Here is a 21,395-nt window from a genome sequence, read left to right on the forward strand (position 1 = left end):
CAGACCACACAGCATATGTCTGTACTATATTCAAACTTGTTTCATATTTCTGCAAGTAAGATTGGAGTCACTGTAGCCGCAGCTGTTGTTATGCTACCTACCGGTAACCATGTGAAACTCACAAACAGTACTCCTTCCAACAGAACGTGTTTGGTCTTTATTGGTGAACGGCTGTGGAATCAAAGCACTTTGAAATCGGATGATGCTTTTTTAATACACCCTGTACAATCAGACAGTCACTTTATTGTACTGACATATATGCACAATGTACTGAGGTTCACAGTTGTTTCAGGACGTGTAAAGTTGTGAAACCTCATGTGTAATGTGCAAAAGAATAATCTGACCAGGAAGTTGTTCTTTTAAATCTCATTTTGGGGGCAGAATCACCAAATATTTAACCTCCGGACAAAAAATAAAGCTCTCAGACACCTGGAGTTGATCCAAGATGGTTGCCAAGTTGTGAAACTTGCTTCTCTGGGGGAACCCCAAGCATCATTTTGAGTGGGTGCAATCAGCTCAGGTGGCTAAGGTAGGTAACCCAGAATACAGACTGATCTAAAAGCAGTAAGAACAAAGACTCCAGCAGGAGGAAACACAGTCAAAAATACAAGGCAAGACTGAAACAAATGTAACTAAAAGATGCCATAACCATCTGAATATGTGAAACATATAGGAGAACAGCGAGGGATATTTTAAGAAAAGGTAAGCGTTTCTTAAAATACAAAGTCCAACAGGTGAAATCTAAAACCCACAAACAAGAGACTTAGACATGCAGGAGTAACACAAGACTATATACACAAACAGGACTGATTAGACAACAGGACACGGGAGGAATCACCTGACAGCAGACGATAACAGTCAAGGAAACATAGGAAGAAAGAGACCGGAAGTAAAACTAACCTTCAACATAAAACAGGAAATAACCAAAACATAATAAAAGACATAAAAAGTTACAGACAAAAGAACACAAAGGGACTAAAACCAGACGGAGGGAGGCACTGGAGAGCCGACCTCTACTACTACTACTCTATTATATTATTATACTACTATAATAATGTAATATAATATTATACTACTATTATATTATTAATACTACTACTACTACTACTACTACTACTACTACTAATAATAATAATAATAATAATAGTAATAATAGTAATAAAGACATTAACCCAAAATTATAATACTAAAACTCATCATCAGGGTAATAAGATCAAACCAGAACCAACACTCAGAAATGAACGAAAAACCTCAAATTAAGCGTCATAAACTGAGGAGACTAAGTATCCAAGCTACACAGTATCAGTAATGAAACATGGAGTTGCTCTTCATCACATAAATATAACTAAAATCAAATCTTTTTTTCTGTAGGATTGTGCAAAAGAGTCCAAACTTTGTCTCGATTTTCAAAAGAACGGGCAGACCTTCACTAAAGCTGTCTGACATGATGTGTATTTCTTGCTGTCAGCTCCACTGAAGTGACCGGTGATTAAGCGCAGGCCTACGTGGGAACTTGCCTCTACAGATCACATCTGGCATTCGTCTGTCAGCCTTTACTTCTGTTTGTTTTACAGTCCGGTTCACATTTATGTCTTTATAAAGGCCACTCGCCTGTGTTTGACGTTTAAATCACGAAATGCAGCGTGAACTTTTTCCACCCCATTAAACCTGATCCTGCTAATACCCCCCCCCCCCCCCCCACCTTCCTCCCCTCCTCCGCCTCCCCCTCACCACCGCTGCTGCTGCGCTCCTCATACTTTCCAAATAAAACGGATCCAGCTGTGTCCAGCTGTGTGCCCTGCGTGCGTCACACCCGTGTGCTGCTCGGTAGACAGACTAGGTGGAAGAGAAGGAAAGATGTCCGGCATCGCGCAGCTGTCGGTGTTCCGGGGTTTGTGCTTTCTGTGGGCAGCCGTCGGCACGGCGAGGAGCGGGACCTTGTTCCCGCGGGAGAGCCTGGAGCGGGGGCCGGTCAGCTTGACCGATATGTTCCGAGAGGTAGAGGAGTTGATGGAGGACACTCAGCACATACTGGAGGAGGCAGTGGACCAGGTTGGCGTCATATTTTATCCATTCATATAAAGCCAGTGCTGACTGGCAGAGAAATCCAATGTGTCCATATTAAAGTAAATACGCAACAGTTTTATTAGAAAGCAGGGGGATAAAAAAGTGTTTCAAATTATTTTAATGCTCAGTTACTTTTAGCAGACACATAGTTTCCGTGTCTGCTTTAAATCTGACCCACGCCATGCTGAGTACCACCGTCACTCATCATGATAGTATTTGCTTAAAATAGAGATTTCCCGGCCAGACACTCAGTTCAATAAAAGAAAAGGCAATACGGAAGAGCTCCTGCAAGAACTTCATACAAACAGCTTTTTCTAGACAGCCTTCAGTACCTTGTGTTTGTTATTTTCCTTCCCAAGAATTGAATTTCAGCAGGTCCGATACATTTCCTGATGTCAGTGAGCGTCTGGTTTTAATCATTTCTGGGCTACTGGGAGGTTTCCCTGTTGCATCAAGCAGAGAATGCAAACTATCCATTTTTATAGCCCCCTTAAGGATCCATATTTTCCAAAATATGAACAACAGATGTACAGTATAACATATGCTGCTCTTTATTTAAGATTTACCCTAATTTTCCTTCCAACAGATCACTACAGAGAGTGCAAAATCCTCTTCAGGCTCACTGGAGCTGGGTCCTAACTACCACAATGAGACTACGATGGTGATAAAGAACGGAGACAAAGCAGTTAAGGTGCTAGACAGAACTGACAAGGTAGGGATTCACTCATTACCGTGTAACTTTCGCACACAAGCCATTCACTTCAGTCTACAGTGTCTGAGTGGGTTTAGGATTAATTGGTAAGAAAAGAAAAGTTGTTTTTCTTCCCCAGGTCTGATACAGTATTTCACCCCCTTACTGTTTTTATAGGACACTAACAACAACACTGGGGAGACTCATTTGTCCCATGTTCATATGGAGATCTCCAGCCAGTGGAACAACATGAATCATGTGAGTCTTTTACCTCTTGTCCTTGATCCAGACCTAAACCTAAACCAAGTTTTAAACAAGGTTTTGTCTTTTTCTTCTGTGTCCACATTTTCCCGATGCTGCCATGAAGCTGCTATTTTTATGTGTCAATGGAAAATTGTATTTAGTAGTCAGTATAATCTTTTAGTGATATAAGTTTGCTTATGGTGAGTCAGTATTTTGTACTGAGATTAATAGTTTAACATTTTGGCTTGTATCAAGTTGGGATTCTGGAAATATTTTGGAGAAACACAAAATCCAACTCACTTAGTTTCAGACCTCTTTTCAAAGCGATGGAAAGTTTACAGGCTGCCTTTTGGAAACAGATAAAAGCTCAAGCCTCTTTTTTATTACATTCCAATGAGAATCTGTCAGTATTATTTTAAATATTTATCAGCTTTTAGAGTGCTTGATTTCAGATGCATTTTCCTTCAGTTTGGGAAATATTCCACATTTGTAAGACGAGACAGAGAGAAAGAGAGGTTTTTGAAACCATGGGACCATTGTATTAATACGTTTTTTCAAAAAAAAGAATGATCTCATCCAGCAAAGAAACCTACCATATACTTTTCATAGTTTTCACCAAGAGGAGGCCAGTTTGGATTGAGGTTGCTGCTGCTGCTTGCTGCCTGCTCTTTACTTTACGGTGGTGGTTTTGATCTTTTTCTTTCCTGGCAGCTGTACAGATGGTGGTTATGTTAATAGAGGAAAAAATGCCAAGGAAGCAAGGAAGATTGTAAGCCAAAAAACTGTACTTTTGTAAAGAAACTACTAAAACAAACAAGCAAACAAATTAAACAACTAATGCCATATGTATTTAACCTTATTTGTTAAGTCACAGTAGAGTAGAGTCAGTTAATCGCATGGCACTGTTGCTGCTTCAGAAAAAAAAATTAGTCAGCGCATGGGGAGTTGAAGAAAAGCACATGTAAGCTAAAATGTGGAAACATTTGGTTAAAATGTGGATGCTTTTTGGATGAGTAGAGGCAGTCTGCGATTAATGTGATTTAAGTGAATAGAGGGCCTAGATAATTTCCTACAGCACTGCTGTCCATAACAATTGTCAGTCAAATGCCTTATTGTTGCTACAAAGCGTTGCAGACAACTGTGGCTACTACATTTCAGCTGTTGCGTTAAATGTCCCGTATTTTGCTCCTTTGTGGTTTCATAACTCTGGTCTGTGCTCTTTTTACCCTGATTCTGCATACCTCCATTTCTGCTGCTGAATTTTCTGATGGGTTACCTAGCCCAGCTAAGACACTGCGTTGGCATGAGTTCTCTACCTAACTCGTTAAGTAGCAGTGCAGCATTCTTAGAAAATGTCAGTTGCCAATAAAACTGCAAGGCATGCGCTCCCTCTTTGCTTGTGAGTGTGCTGAAAGAGCTACTAGGCAGAAACCGTGCCTTTGTGTCAACTTGTAAGATAGATAAGTAATGAGAAGACAAATTGTATTAAGCTGTGTGAGAGAATAACTGAGCTTCTGCCAGGAGCACTTCAGACAAACCTAGGATTGTTTCTCCATTTTCAGACATTTATATTTGGTGGCATTTCTGGGACCTCCCCGCCATTTGAAAATCATACGTAGAAAGCCTAAGAGGAGGGGGAACAGCAGCAAGATCCTCCTACTGTTATGATTTAACCGAAGCAGGACGGGACACAAGAAAAGCAGTTGACAAGGTTTATTCACCAATTCATAATGTGAAGTGGAATTTTCAGAGGCAAAGCCAGAGAGGAGAGACATTGTAGGAGAGTGGTGAAAACAAACAAGCAGACTAGAGAGCAAAACAATAAAATACTGTGTGGAATTCCTGGCACACAAGGAGGAAATCTGGAGCACAGCACAATTCTAAGGTGTTAACTTGAAAACACAAAAAAATTAACACTAAAGAGTATGAATTATATTATAAACAATCTGTAGAGTGTAGGCGGAAGAGTTGGCGCCATGGTGGATGGGACAAGTGCACAATCCAGGGAACCAGTGATAACAGTTGTGTAGCCATGGCTCTGGGAAACACACAAATGTACACAAATGCAGGGAGAGAAAGGTCAACACTGCAGGCAAGCAAGGATTGCCCACAGAACAAAGCAGACAACCGACAAATAGCGCAAACAGGTTGAACAATATGAGGTGGTGGTGGGTGACAAAGCAGCTTGCAGCAAAATAGCACGCTCCTATAAGACTTGCTAATAGGATGAGCAGAATAGAATCTGCTAAGCCGCCAGCTGATGAGAGCTGGCATCTGAAATCTGCTGAACTTGACTCCCCGACCTGCAAAAAATAACAGTTGATTTCCAAGCTTTGCAACTTTGTCATGTTACATTTCCTCAGAAAAATATAAAGAAGAAACCCCCAAAAAAGGATCATAGAGGAACTTTAAGTCATCCATTCCTCACAAATAAAACCAGGACTCTGTAATGTGTGATTAATATCTAACCTTTTAGCTTCATTTGACCTGTTTTCCTGTATTGATGAGGTAGAAACGCAGACAGTAATAACGCTTTCGGGCAAGAAAACTGAAATCTAAATTTACAGTGGGAAAGGAGGTCTGGTTTAAAGATGTTCTTTGTTTGCTTCCTGTGTTAAACTTTCACAGGCCACACTTTCAAAGATAAATCAGAGAAATCCACCCATGTGGCTGGGATGGTTTTTGGCATGCACTGTTTCCTCTCACCACTGGAAACAAGTCAAACTAAATCTCAAATATCTCATTAGCATAAAGACTTGTTGACTTCCTCTGCTGGAAAATCCACCCTTAAAAGCGCATTTTTCAGCATGCACAATATTTGTCGCTTTGTTGTATCTATGAAGCGCCTTGAGGCGACTTTTGTTGTGATTTGGCGCTATATAAATAAAATTGAATTGAATTGAATTGTTGCATGGTGTACACGGTGTTCCTGCAACAAACTCACAGTTAGCATCATTTAACAACAAGTTTATAATATTTCCAGCTTGGTCTTAAAAGCCCAGATTGTTTCAGGCATTAAAAAAAATTGTGTTTTCTTTTAAGCACCGTTTCTTTCTGTGAGTCATCCTAGAAAGGGCACATATTTGAAGATAATTTCTTTACCTTCAACATGCTGGAGTGCAAATCAAGTGTAGAGGACAGAAGGAGGGGATACTCTAGAGACCCAGCCCTTCTGTTGCATTCGGATGCCACTGATGTTATCCTTAATGCAGTTTGCATGGAGATGGACCCAGCAGATACCGGGAAGTCATTATGTGGGGGTGCAGTGGAATAACGTACGACTGTTATTGTGATACAGGCAAATAGCACTCAGCTACACTGAATTCTGTTTGGCTGAGTGCTTCTTGATAATGATATCCATTGTGAGATGAGATTATTTTCAAGATGCATGTATTTCTTATCTAAAACTATATAAATACTTCTGTTAGGTTCTTCATCACTTCATATATTTGTAATTCATTTTTCTCATCCCACAGGAATGCATGGTGGACGAGGACTGTGGCAACCTGAAATACTGCCTGTATGAGATTGAGAACTCCAAATGCCTCCCCTGTATCCCAACAGACATGGTGGGGAGACAGTTAGTGTTGTCTTTTGTGGTTGCGATGAGCTACTATAATCAGTGTCTTTGCTTCAAGTACAGCATCACTAGTCACGATGAACCCACAGACGATTCACACTTCCCCTCTAATGGAGGGGAAGTATTGCCTTTCAGCTTTCGAGGGAACAACCTTCCAGCTACAGTACAGTGTGACTGGCTGCATGTAAAAGTAATCACCATAACTTAACCTGGTGGTTTCTGGACTGTCAGTCCCATCGGTCTGAAAGCTCAGCTTTAGCCTCCATGTTGTTTTTGTTGAGCTACAAAGGAATTTGGGCAAAAAGAGTGGAGTACAAGTTTATCAGTTATGCTTGAAAGTTTGAGTAGTGGATGCATCCATAAATGGTTTGGATGATAAGTGCTAACAGACTAATAAAATACTGGAATTTCACTCACTGATAGGAGCTCTGCCGTTGAGAGGTTCAGTTCAGTCACTCAGATTAGCAGTGCTTGGCTAAAACCTGTCAGTCACAGAGACAACATGGCTAACTTTGTCTCAACATAATACATACAGGGGAAAAAATTAAAATTGAAAAATCACAAACAAACAGTTGTTATCTAGGAGAAACGTCCACAGAAGCTAATTCTGTTCTAAGCTGTAAACATCCTTTATAATGCTGATAAGTTGGACAGCATTGTTACTGTGTTACTGTGCCTCCCTTGTGTCCATTGTGCTACGTATTGATAATCCTTGACTCTACGTTTGTGTATTTCCTGTTTTACTTTGACAGTCTGTGTCCTGTGTCAGTGTATTCTGTTTTCCTTCCTCCCTGTCTGGTCTTGTCTGATTAGTCACAGCTGTGTTCCTCACCTGTTTGCCATTTCCTCCTTTCCCTCTGTGTGTATATATGTTTCCCGCTGTTCCTCATTGGATCATCTGCTTGTTCTTCATGTTCTTTTGTTTAGCTTCTCCCAGTTTAGGTTTTGTTAGTGTTTTCAGTTCCCCTTCCGTTAAATGCTTTACAGTGTTTTTTACAGCCACCAATGAAAGGCTCACTTTCAGTTTAAACCTCCACCTGTTTCTCTACTTGTCTGCACTTGTGTCTGCACCTCTCATCTCCACACAGTCTGCCCTTGCAAACCATGACAATATGGGGACTTATATATTTGAAGCCTCACGTGGCCAATAGAGGAACTGCAATTTCTGCAGTTTTTTTTTATTAGAAATATACAGCATAGAAAATATTGGACATAGTTTTAATGTTATGTGCAGTAGACAAAAAGTAGCACTGAACTTGAGTTTAAAGATAATTTGTGTTGAATGTTTGTTTTGAATAAAACATTTTCTATTGTAAAGTGGCAGAAACAAGTATTTAGATCGTTTACATAATACAATCCATAATCTTGGTTAATTAATGGTACCAACGTTTCTGAAATAAATGATGTATACTACAATATGTGCAATATTTGCTCCTAAATAGCAGATTAGAAGCGGAATGTAGCATAACATAGAAATACCACCCCATGCCCCCCTCTCCACACACCCCTGGACTTGAAAATGTTCAAAAGTAACATAAGTGACATAAAAATGCATCAAGCAAAAAAAAAAAAGTGCCCTTTATGCCGTGATGTAATGCTATCTACATGAATCCAAAAGGATGCACTTGACATACTTTTTTTTAACATATCTGATTGCGTGTCCTCACATAGCCCTGCATCAAGGATGAGGAGTGCTGCTCTGATCAGATGTGTGTTTGGGGCCAGTGCACAGTGAACGCCACCAGTGGAACAGAGGGAACCATCTGTCAGAGTCAGAGTGACTGCAGGCCACACCTCTGCTGTGCTTTCCAACCAGGTAAGTTTCATCTGGGTTGGAACACCAGAGAGACTACCTTAAAGTGCCTAATTGGATCTGTTTGCTATTTTCAAGCAATCTGTAATATGTTATTATCTCAACCTGTAACCAGTTCTAAATGCTTGGTGACAGAATTTAGGAATCAAACATAGTCCAAGACTAACAAAGTCAGAACGGGGATAGTCTAAGTGAGACATTGTGATTTGGACTGACCAGTCAATGACTTAGAAGATTCAATAAAGGCAATTTTAAACTTCATGTATTTTTTTCACTGCTGCTTCCATCAGAGCTTTTGTTTCCAGTATGTAACCCCAAACCGGGCAAGGGGGAGTCCTGTCTAAGCCACCCCAACCTGCTGATGGATATGCTAGCCTGGGACCAGGAGGGTCCCCGTGACCACTGCCCCTGTGCCGATGACCTTCAGTGCCAGCCTCATGGGTGAGACCAAACACAGCAGCACACGTTTACAGTGAAAAAAGAGCAAGTGTAATTATTTTTTTGCTTGAAATTCACATTTTTCTCTTTTCTTGCAGCCGTGGGTCTGTGTGTGGATAACAGTACTAGAGATTTACAGTGCAGCAGAGTTAGATTAAATGACCTTAACGATCCAAAGACGGACGCCTCTGCTGATCAACAGCTGCTGAAAGTACAGGCTGTTGCTTCAGGACTGAACTTGCACTCACTGTATTATTTATGCCTTACTGCCAGTGTATATTATATATATATTAAAAACAACAACAACAACAACAATAAATGACTTGTTTTCAGCTTTGAGAACCAAGGAAAGCACGTTCTGTTATTTACTGGTGATCTTATTTTTGGTTTGTCAGCAGTGAACACTAGAGGGCGAACTTTTACACATTTAAAAACTTGGTGGGTATCTCTTTTTGTAATGACCTTTCATTGACATTACTGGAAACTATTAAATGTCAAGAAAATGTGTGAAGGAGAATTAATAAGGAGGAGAATCAGTGAATCAGACTGCATGTGCACTCGGCTCCTTAACCTTGTGATATCTGCTGGACTACAAAATGCACATCGTACTTCAGCCTGACTTTCTGACTCATATTATTTCATGCAGGTCATATAAAAAAGAACCAGAGGTGAAAAATATCACTTACAAATTCAAAAAGTTGGATCCATCTATCCACTTATCCTTTTCAGGGTCCTGGGGGGCGCTGGAGCCTATCCCAGCTGTCTTAGGGCGAGAGGCAGGGTACACCCTGGTCAGGTCACCAGTCTGTCACAGGCGACCAATCATACTCACATTCACTCCTGCATTCAATCCTATGGGCAATTTTATGTTTTCCAGTTAACCTGTCCCCACTAACTGCATGTCTTTGGACTGTGGGAGGAAGCCGGGGGAGAGCCACGCAAACAAATAAAATAGATCCTGGTTTGTTTGTTTTTTCATTTGTTTTTGTGTTTTTTGCTGGGAAGGGGATCCAGTATAACTCCTTTCTGTGACTGAAGAAAAATTTCTTCCACTCATCTCTTATCGAGTTCAGGCTGGAGGCTGTCTCATATTACCCAAAGTAAAAAATTAAAAATGATGCCTAAATGCTGGCAAAACAAACAAATGTGCATAAAAATGCAAATTAAACTATAGTTAACTTTAAACAGTTATATAGCTCATAATCTGGATATAAATCTATGTTCTTCATGCAACACAATACCTGGATATGAAGCAGATGTTATTACAGCCGCATAATCAACAGGCTGTTGATCAGGTTATGACATAAAATATTAAATGTAATTTTAATCAACATTTACATGATTTGTCAGTCCTTTTGATAGTTTGTTTTCATTAAAGGGCTGATGGTGTGTTGCTATAAATTATGGATTTAGAAAATTCCAACTGTTGCAATGAATTTGTATGAACAAGATATAATAGTGTAATAAATTGTCAATGTGACAAGATATAATACAGCAGAGGGGGCAAAAGCGCAGACATTTGTCACGTACGTAGCAGAAAAGATGTGTTAAAAATACTCTGGCAAAACTGGGAGTACTAATTCAACTTCTTCAAGGGAAAAAGTGTATTTTAAATTAATAAAACATTCAACTTAAACATCTGTTATATAAAACTAGACCAAAGAAAATAAAGGGAATTTAAAAAGATATATCTATATTTTCTGTTGCCTACATTGTAGAGCGGTGACTCTGCATGCACACCTAAAAACATAGGTTGTAACGGTGCAACATGGGCAAAACACTTACAAAGAAAGATGTCACGCTTTCCATTTATGAGTGTCTGAGCACTTCATCTGTAAGTAGAGCAATATCACCACCTGCTGGTGCTCACAGTCAGACACACACTTTTCCTCTGACCTCATTACAGAAACACTAGAACAGCGATCCCCAACCTTTTTTCCGCCACGGACCTGTTTATGTCCGACAGTTTTTTCACTGACCGGCGTTTAAGGTGTCGCGGATAAATATAACAAAATAAAACCGGTACCAAAACCAAAGAATGTTTATTCATATCACACGGGAAAATCATAAATTTCACACCCGAGCTTAAGTTATCGCAGGCCGGAGTTCTGGGAATCCATCCTACCTGGAAAAACATTCTACCCAATGTTTCTGCGCAGACGCGGCGCATGCGCACAACACCAACGCCAAATAACAGCGGTACCAAACGACTCACGGACCGTTTTTTGTTTTTTTTAATCTTCGTCCTGTATTTAATAAATTCAAAATGAAGTAAAATCGCTAAATAAGGCAATATTTTAATTAGGAAAAAAGTGCATTTATGTCAGTCATCCGGAAATATAGTCTTTTAATTCACCCGTTTCCTTACATTATATTGTTAAACTGTTTTAAAATCCAATGACTTGAATCCCAAAAGACTTACTGGTGAAAACTTCTTTGATTGCCCATGCCAAATCATAATATTACAAAAAGGGAAAAATAACACTGTTTGTTATTTAAGGATCACCAAGATTACAAACGTGCTAAAAAATAAAGCTAAGCAGTGCTACATGATCAAAAATACAACTACAAATCTAATCGTGAAGAAGAGAAGCGTTGATTAATAAAAAAAAATTTTTTAAAAAAGTCATTTTGACTCAAACCTGAGTCCACCTCTGTTTGCAGCTATTTATCTTTAGCTCATGTTGATTTTAGTCTAAACTCTAGCTCATATGTACAACAGTTACATTTACATCTGCAACACAAGAATTTCACTTCTACTTGAGCATTGCTTTTTTAAATCCAGAAGAATATTGAAATCATCCTCCAGAATTTTTAAATATAGTTAGTAGTGTCAGACCAGTTTTGATGTTTTGGTCTCCCTGTTTTTCGTTGATTTTTTTTTTTCCATCAGGATTTGGCAGTCACTGAACCAAGCAGAGGAGATAGCACAAACTGCATGGCAGCAGAAGCAGTAGCTGCATAGCTGGCCCCTGGTTTGTTCCCTGTTTTGGCTGTTAAAAAAAGAAAATGAAGATATCCAGTAATATCTGAAAATAGCCTTGTTTATTCCTTTAAAAAAAAAAACAAGTTAGAATGTGTCACAGCTTTTCACCTTAAATTGATTTCATACCACTGTCAGTACTATATATCACTTTAATTTCCCCTTTAAGTTTATATCCTGTTTCTAATGTTTGTAGTGTGGAAGCCTCTGTCATCTGCTGTTGATGAACTGTATGAAGGTGTTTGACGGATCGGATGGCATAAACAGGCATTTGAGATCATGTCTGAGGGGTCTCCGGGAGTGGAAGAATTCATGAAAGTTAATGTTTCTCATTCCATTCAAACTGTTTTTGGTAGAAAATATAAACATAGTTTTGCAACAGTAATTTATTACTAACATGCATTATTGTCTAAATTGGTGCATGTGTCTGCTGTCACTAATACCCCAGAGCATACAGTTCATTCTATACAGGAAAAATAAGTAGACAATAAATAAATCATCCATGCCATCAACACACAGCAGTGTAAGAGTGTAATTACTGACTCCTTCTTCACAGTCAAGACAACCCGTTGTTAGACTGGCTGTCTCCATCAGTCTATATGTCTGTGTCTCTGTAGTTTACCTCTGCAGGCTGTTTCTCCAGCCTTTCTGATTCTCACTTTTCCAAGTATTTTTGATGTATTTATTAATTATGCTATGATTCTTTTAGTGCAGTTCTGTTATGAAGTCAAAAGGTAATGTTTTAAAACTGAGGTGACGAGCAAGAGGCAGATCTGACTGAGAAACTCAATTACAAGTATACTGCACACTCAAAGGTTACCAGCATGGGAATTATACAGTAAAGCCCTCTTCATTTAAAAAATGAACATCTTAAATTTAAATTTAACTTAACACTAGTGATTGAGCTTATGACGTCATCAGGAAAGTGTTTCAGCTTCTATACAGCTTTCTTTTTGTAACTCCACAAGTCGCCCTCTGCTGGCCATAAAAAAGAAAGCAAGTATAATAGACTGCATTCTTTCTCGGAGCCTCGGTGTCCTTTTGGTGTATCACCTCCTCCCTCCTGGCACACAGCTTCTTCTTCTTCTTCTTGGTTGGCAACCAATGTTAAGGCGCATTACCGCCCCCTGGCTCACAGCTCAGTGCACATTTAGATGAGAAAATATATATTTGACACATTTAAGGAAAATACTAATGAAATAAAATAAAAATGTTCCCTTTAGATTTTTTTTGCTCTATAAAATAGTTGTTTTCTTTTACAATCATTCATCTTAGCAGTAGGATTTACATTAAAAGAGAAACAAATTAAGTTTGAGTGAAAATATACATTTTTGCACTCTCTGGTCAACTGACTCATTGACTCAAATGACTCAAGGAAATCCGATTCACTTTGGTGAGTGACTCATTAAAACGCGATTCAGTAAAAAGAATCGAATTTACCATCACTAGCACATAAATAAGTTACATAATATTCAGTACTTACTTTTAAAAGTTTACTCTTTGGCCTCTCCGATTCAGCCGTTTTTTTCGGCAAAATTATCCACACCCACCGCAGCGCTATGAAGTCTGGGATATGTTGGGCCATGAAGTCTACACCGCCACATCCTTAAAATTCAGGGAAATGAAGGATACATTTGAGGGCTGCATTTCGAGCAGCCTTCGTCGCGTCGCAGTGACGTAATCGGCCTTAAAATGCGGCCTTTAAGGCTGCAGACCCTGAATTGGGATACAACCTGTGTTTCCTGCACCCTCTGTACTACTTGAACGTCATCTTCAAGAATGTCTCAATTCCAGAAAATAATTACTCCATATTAAATTAACTACTTCTGAAAGGTGGGTTGTATAGTGTATATAGTATATTATATAAATGGGTCCAGCTCTTTTTTTTTTTTTTACCTTCATAACTTTTGAAGTACAGGAGACACCCACCTGAAAAAAGCCACAATCTTCTTTTGCACAATTAGTTTCATTATCATAGTTTCAAGTGTTACGAAATCAGTTTTACCCCGGTTCTTTTTATTCCTCAGGCATCCAGAGACGGCACCGGAACTCAGTAATTATTTCACAAAACCTTTATTCATCTTTATTCATCTTCATTTAAGCACGCATCTTCTAGAAGGGAAGACGTGCAAGGCCGGTGTCCCTCTGCAAATCTTCCACCTCTTTGTTAGTTACAGCCAGCTTTATAGAAGTGACCCCATCATAAAACCCCCATGATGTGCTGCAAACTCTGTGTGTAAACTCTGTGTGTGTATGCACGAGCACGTGAGTGCCTGTGTGTGCGCGTACCCGTGTGTATGTGTGTGCACGTGAGTGAGTGTGCATGTGGGTGTGGGTGCGTAACAGTTAAAGCACTGTGTGTGTGTGTGTGTGTGTGTGTGTGTGTGTGTGTGTGACTTCCTGCCGGTCAAAAGTAATCTCCTCACCCAAGCTACACTAGGTTCCTTTAGACAACAAACAAAACAAGTTAACATATTACAAACACTGAGACCCCCACTCTGCCTCCACTGGGCCATTGGCCTCTTGTTGTTTTACATTTACAGATAAGCATGTGGAGAGTCTCCTGCAAACCTACTTCTAAGTTATAACAATTATGCATTTTTATTAAAGGTACAAGCATCAGCATCAGCAACCCCCAACTGTAGCTTCCTGTCTCCTTTTATGACACCAGACCCCCAGTGTCCATAAATTCCTTTCTCTCTAAACAATTTCACACACTCTCAGGCCTACAGCTAAGCCAAACTAAAACACAGACCAATCCTTCCTTATTCCTGTGATCTAAACAAATTTAACACATCATATTATAATAATTATTTTCTTGTACTCACACAAGTAACAATACTGCACCAACTTAATGTCTGTGATTTAGAGTAAGAGGAACAATCAGTGGTATACTGAGTCCCATGTCATTCCCCAATTCGTTACTGGACCAAATGCACTTTAGGAATTGAAATGTCCTTCAAAATGTGTAATGAAATGTGTTTTCGGATTACGGTGAGAAGAACGGAGGAGAGAGGAGGCAGAAATGAGAGAAATAGGAAAATCCCTTAGGTTAAGTAATTCCTTTTGTTCTGTTCCCCTCTTTTGGTGTCTCTTGCTCACCTTTTTACATCTGCATTTTGGTGTGGTGTCTGGACTCCAGGATCTACAAACTTTGTTTCAATAAAATTTATTTCAGGCTGTTAAGAAAGACCAAACATAACAAAACAGAATCAAATAATTGAAATGAAGCTTCGTGATAAACAAACAAGAAAAATTGAGTCATAAATTTACATTTGTGGTTGTGGAACTTGAGAACCCTAACCCTAACCCTTGATATGTCACATCAAGTTAAGCCACCGTCTTAAGCAAATATTTCTGTAGTAAATGAAAATTTCAGAGAAAAAAAATTAATAAAAAGTACATTAATGTTTTTTCTAAAATGATGAAAAATTATTCAATTAAATGGGATTTTTTTCTGAACACTAGTTACGGAGCAGAATAACCTCCAGGACAACCTGTGAAATGAGAAGAGAGGTTAGGTTCGTCACGAAGTGGGAGGGCGCAGTGGACGGATTGGACTCGGGCCTACGGCTCACACACGGCTAGCGTCTGCGTTCCCTTCATCTCCGACCGTCATTGGCTAATGAGCACGTCGGTCATTGTTTCCCAGCCTGAACTCGCGTCTGATTGGCTGACAGGACACCTACGACGGTAGGGCAAACGCTATTGGTTGAAAAACTAGGTTAGTGGTCCGACAGGCATGACGGTGAAGAGAAACTGGGTCACCGATTGAAAATCGTTTATGTCACACTTCTGTGTGTTGCTATTACATATTACCAGCGGCGTTCAATGGATGGATTAGTCCCCCTGGATCTTTTGTAAGTATAACACAAGAACGAGGATATGTTTGTTGACGCCGCGTCTGTGTGACTTTGCTGGGCTTCAGTCTGTGATGGATATCGTCGATGTTTTCCCAGCGCTGTGGTCATGTCAGTGTGGTTTTCTAGAGCAGGAGGAGGGACTTTAGCTTTGCTGGCCAAGTCTTGACAGTCAGTAGCTAGCAGTGAGCTGTATGCTAATGTTAGCAGACGGGGGAGAAATGCCGTTATGGTCAAAAAGTGCGGAAAACGCCTTTAGTTTGGCGGGGTTGGTTTAAGTGGTGCCAGGAATCGCCGGGACTTAGAGGAAGCTCGGGCGTGGGTAAGTGCCGGTCAGTGGCTTTCAGTTTATTAACTGAACGTGACCCAAGTGAGTAAAGCTCCAGTGCTAGCGCATTAGCTGTGTAAAACGGGCCTTGGTGGGTATACTCAGCAGCATCTATCCTGCTCCGGTAACTTCAAAGCCTCCATTGCTTGTCTCTTTAAAAGGCCTCAACGGTACTGTGCTATTCTTCTATTTATTTGGAGACCTGTGCTTGTCTTAAGTATCGCGACGGTGTATGCACTTGCTGTGGAAATGTGGCCACCGCTAGGTGTCTCTGCTGTGGTTGATCAAAGACTATTTGATTGGGTTGTGGTTATACTGTGCATGTAATTAGTGTATTATTGAAGCAGGAGGATATGGGGTGTGATAGATAATATAAAATCCGAAACAAAACCTAACCAAACCGCTCGAAAGCTGAGTGAGTGACGATTTTAGTTGTTTGTTGTTACACATCTTGGGCATCATAAAGGGTGGACGTGGCTTAAAAGTGAAACAAGTGCAGAAGGCCTAATACCCAGGGATGTCAGCTGGCAAGGCTAATGAGCACCAGAGGGCGATACCTGTGGTTGTAGAAAAGCCTTCCTGTCCTGTATAAGTCTATGGGAAAACAGCCCTCTGCCCTGGCATCAATAAACACTTTCCTTATGTGTTTATGGGCACAGCAACTAATTTCAGGTCACATTGAGTAAGACGTCAAATACATTTTCTAATGTACTGTCATTATTAGAGACAGACAGGAGGATTAGGTGTTAGCCAATGAGCATGCAGGTCTCCTTGCATGTCATACCTGGTTTCAGGCGGGTCCTGCTGAGGACCAGCTGGTTTTGACTGGGAGGATATGAAATGGTCTTGAGCAGGATAGGAAACAGTTGGTTGTCACTGTTGATTCATCATCTGAGTCACTCTCACCACACTGAAGCCTTTTTTTAGTACACAGGGTTTATGGATCTATTTGGGGATACATCATATTAAGCCTTTGGACGTTGTGTTAAAGGCAGTTTGCTGTTAATCTTTTTTTTTTTGTTGGATTACTGTCTCGTGTGTTAGTTTGACAGGTGCACCTTGTGTTTTTGTAGTTTCTCATGCCTGCCTTGAGTAGATTATCCATTAACTGTTTCACCACATGAAAGGCACTTGCTGTGAACTTCAGACTGTGTCTTTGTTTTTGTTTCTAGCCAGGTAGCAACCTATATCAGATCTTATCAGTACGGATCTATGTAGCCACAAAGACATTTTTACAGCAGACATTTGTTGTGATGACTCAGAAGGGTTGCAGTTAACCATCCTGTTGATCATGAAGGCCAGATGACAAACTTCTGGTTTCTATGAGGAAACTGTATGATATAAAACGTTATAGAGAAAAAGATCCTTGTCATGACTATGTGGATGCTAATTTAGATTAACTAGAGATCATTCTAAGTAATTATGTGAGAGAGACTGTCACACTAAAAGTTTCTTGTATTAAAATGTATGTGGAAAATTCTTCAATGCCTAATATTGTGGTAGAAGTATAACGTTAGTGGGGGAAAAGCTTTTTAAAACCTTATTTTAGGGCAACCTTAGTAAACTTATTAAACATATTTTTTTTAATGAGATTTAAGTTGTGATCCTACACATGTAGCTGTTATTTCCTGTTAACCATTGTAATGAATATTCATTTGGATAATTCTTCAACATAAGAGCCCACAAGTGCTCAAGGAAAGTTCCAATTGGTGAGGCTTGCTTAAATGAGATTACGGGACACAGTTTATTTAGAGGTGAATGTATGAGAGCTACTGAAAATGTCCTTCTTAAGGGGTGAATAGCATTGTCAGTAATGAATAATAATAAATAAAGGACATGGCATGAAGGTGTAGTTTGTAGCGCTGATGCCTCACAACAAAGTTTGGATCTTCTGATCTGCTGAGGTCTTTCTTTGTGGAGTTTACACATTCTTTATGTGCCTACATGGGCTTCTTCTGGGTACTCCCACTCCTTCCCAAAGTCCAAAGATATGCATGTTGAGTTTACTTGTGACTGCAGGTGAGAGATTGTGTGGTTGTCTATCTCTGTGTCGGCCCTGTGATGGTCTGGCAACCTGTCCAGTGTGTGTACCCGGCCTCTGATCTTATGATAGCTCCACCGCATTTCCCTAAGTAGGATAAGCAGTTAAGAAAATGGATGGATGTAACCAAGGCACCCTGCCAAGTTTAATAAAGATGCCTCCTGTCTAATTCCCAATAGGAGATGTTGGCCACAGTGACTGGCCATATGCTTTGGCCGGACAAACCTAACAAGCCATGCCATTGACTAAACAGAGAGGTTCCACATCCATCAGGAAACCCTTGCATGTAACTAAGAAGATACGATGCTTGACACTTACTTATTTCTCCCCTGTAAGCTTCTGTGGTTTAAAAAAGGGAAAAGGTAAAGAATTGTTGGGGTTGAAAGGAAAATTGATCAATAAATGTGTTTATCTAAATAAAAAGACACAAGTAGAGATAACAAGCCAAAAGATTTTAACTCGTGTAAATACAATAAATAAATAAAAAAACAATTTTTTCCATTGTACTTCAAATAATGCATTTTAATGTAATTTTTTCCTGATATTAAATAAATTAAAATCTAATTTCTCTAAAAACAAAATGTTCTCAGGTGTATGTTTAAGTATGTTTAAAAGGAAACTTAACCTTATCCTTGGCTGGACTAATTTTGGTCTCCAAATATGCAGGTTTTTCAGGCCTGTATATTATCAGGCCTGATTGGTCAATTTTCCTGAAATCCCAAGGATTCTTTCTGCACATATTGCTCATTATTCCCCATTGCATATAGATTGCATAAGGGATTCGAAGCATCCATCCATGCATCGATCTTCTTATGCTTGTCCAGATCAGAATCACAAGGGTGTTGGAAGTCTAACCCAGCTGTCCTATTCTATACACCATACATTTATTCTGCTGGCATACACAACACAAAGTGGGACATGTATTTAGTGTTTATAAAGGGAGCTACTTCAACAAGCTCCACCAAAAATGCCAGCTTATAAATATGCAAAACAATAAGCAAGAAAACAGTTTCCACTACATGTGGAAACAAGAAACGTGTTTACCACCTTAAACTGGCCGTTGAGTACAACTGTGAAATTGAGGTATACAAGAAGGGGTTGCTAGGTGGATGGAAATTATTTACTGCTTTTGTACTCAAAATTGACTTACAGTCACAAGTGGAAAAAATAAAGTACACCTTCTTTTCAATTCTCAAGTTAGGGAGATAATAAACAATCATCTGGTCCTCATCAACTTCTAAAAATTTTTAAATACAGTTTGTGTTGAGGAACAACTCACAACATATTGCACTGTCATTTGTTTAACAAAAACTAAAGTAAAAACTGAGTATACCCCATGGTTCAGTAGCTTGTTGGGACAGATGGCCTCACATTGGGCTCAAGAATACTTTGCTTACAAAGGAGCTCGTGGTTGCCTTAATTACTGCAAGGTGCCCACATCATCACCCCTTCAGGTATGAGGTGTTTGTGCCGATATGCTGTGGTTTGGTTTTGACAAACGTGGTGCTGTGGATTTTGCCCAGACATTTTCAATGTCCAATGAACATTGTTCCAGAAGTCATGTGGTTTGCTCAGATGTAATTTTGCTAATCTAAGTCATTTGCCATGTTCTTCTTAGAGAGATTAGGTGTTTGAAAACCCTTTAAAATAAGATGTATTTGTTCAGTCTTTCTAATTTTACTGTTATGAATTTTAACATTTAACTGTTAACTGAGAAGTTTCTCTGACTTTGGGGTGAATTTGCTTGGACGACCACTTTTGTGAAGATTTTATGAATGTTTTCCTCTTGTGAATAACTTTGTCAAATAAAATGATGGACACTGTATTGTTTAGTAGGGCTGCCACAAACGATTATTTTGATAGTCGACTAGTCACCGATTATTTTTGCGATTAGTCGACTAATCAGATCATGCATCCATTGGACGTAAAACGTACAGCTTATTGCACCAGCATGCGTCTGCTCTATATAACTATCATTAGCTGACAGCTTGAAGTGTTTAATGTATGTGATAACTAAAAATAAAGACAAGATGACAGTTTATTAAACTTTTAATGAATTTTTCAGATTGTCTCGGTGGAGTTTAATAAACTCGGCCATCTCTTCTTTCTATGTGAAATATAACAGGACACTGGAGTAAATTCTCTACCATTTCACACTTCTGTTTAATCAGTTCTCTGTTTGACGTTTATTCAGCTGTGTAAAAACTATAACTTTAATCTCAGCCAAACCGATTTACTGAGGAACAAATAAAACATAAAAAAAAAGCCAAACAATAACATTTTTAAATTATCTGAGTGGCTTTTATATCATGTTTAACCTGAGTAGCGAAAGACTGCGGCGGGTTTGAAAATGATGTCCCGGGAGTTTGCCGTTCTCACCGGCTCTAGTGAGCCTTGAACCCTCTAGTTATCGAGCTGGTGGGTAACAGACGTCTCCGAAAACGTCGGAGCACTTTTGCAAAAGTGTGATGTCTTGATAAACCGAGCAGATATTTGAAGCTACACAGCTACATTCTCGCCTGAAAATATGTTAAAAGTTTATTTTGTGACCCAGAAATAGTAATAAGAGTAATATTAAAACTAAGTAGCTGCCGCCATTGTTGAAAACTGGAATTGGCTGGGCCACGCTATGAATTCTGGAATAGTTTGGGCCACGAAGGATACACCCGACCCATCCTTCAAATCTGGGGAAATGAAGGATGCATTTTTCAGCCACGTTTGGGGAAATCTTCAAATTTGGACAGGCTTCGCCACGTCGCTGTAACGTAATTGGCCTACAAATGCGGCCTCCGAAGGATGCGGCCGCTAAATTTGGACACAGCTATGAAACCAGACACTGCTGCTTCTTCTTTGGGGTTTAACGGCAGCTGGCATCCCTGGACATGCAGTGCTGCCATCTGCTGTTTCAGTCTGTTATTACACTCTTAAATCCTACTACTTATTCCTGCGTCTTTCAGGATCTTACAAAGCTTCAAACGACACATCCACGATTTTAATAGTCGACGTAATCGTGGCAGTCCTGTTGTTTAGTAATGGCCTTTCTATTTATTACTTTGTATTGTAATAAATAAATATAATGTCATGGCCATCTGTAATAATTACCTGCCTTCTGTCAAAGTAGATTTCAGATATCATGGCAACAAGAAAAGCAAAGATTTAAAACTGGTGTCTGGGGCTGCTGGTGCTGTCATATCATTGTGATGGGTCTTGATGGATGGGGTCTATTATTACTATGAGGAAAGAGGATCGGTGCTTATTGTGTCACTCAAAAGTGAAAGTTGGTTTCGCTCTTGTCGCTGCACATGTTGTTTGTCGCCACCAGCACTGGCTTGAGTGATTGCATAATCTCTT

The 21,395-nt window shown here is 39.6% G+C and overlaps 2 protein-coding genes across 4 annotated transcripts in view; both read left to right on the forward strand.

Moving 5' to 3' along the window:
* The first annotated feature begins 1,744 nt into the window (after positions 1-1,744).
* dkk3b (dickkopf WNT signaling pathway inhibitor 3b) lies at positions 1,745-9,793 on the forward strand. Its single transcript, XM_085280726.1, has 7 exons — positions 1,745-2,052; positions 2,654-2,779; positions 2,936-3,016; positions 6,478-6,570; positions 8,253-8,397; positions 8,685-8,835; positions 8,931-9,793. The coding sequence occupies exons 1-7, from the start codon at positions 1,858-1,860 to the stop codon at positions 8,950-8,952; spliced, it is 813 nt and encodes a 270-aa protein (XP_085136852.1). The 5' UTR covers positions 1,745-1,857; the 3' UTR covers positions 8,953-9,793.
* Positions 9,794-15,539: 5,746 nt separating this feature from the next.
* Positions 15,540-21,395, forward strand: part of LOC146571491 (basic helix-loop-helix ARNT-like protein 1) — a 32,262-nt gene continuing 26,406 nt past the window's right edge. For 2 of the 3 annotated variants that reach the window (XM_085280727.1, XM_085280729.1), the window contains exon 1: positions 15,540-15,675. The gene's annotated coding sequence lies outside the window, so the exon portion shown is untranslated. Of the gene's footprint in view, positions 15,676-15,853; positions 15,998-21,395 lie in introns of those variants that run through there. The other variant, XM_085280728.1, reaches the window with a different exon arrangement.

The sequence above is a fragment of the Mchenga conophoros genome, linkage group LG7 (genome assembly GCF_057382185.1).
Source record: "Mchenga conophoros isolate Kocher_MC1m ecotype Shallow Benthic linkage group LG7, M_conophoros_male_GT1.1, whole genome shotgun sequence".
In the NCBI taxonomy this organism is placed as follows: domain Eukaryota; kingdom Metazoa; phylum Chordata; class Actinopteri; order Cichliformes; family Cichlidae; genus Mchenga; species Mchenga conophoros.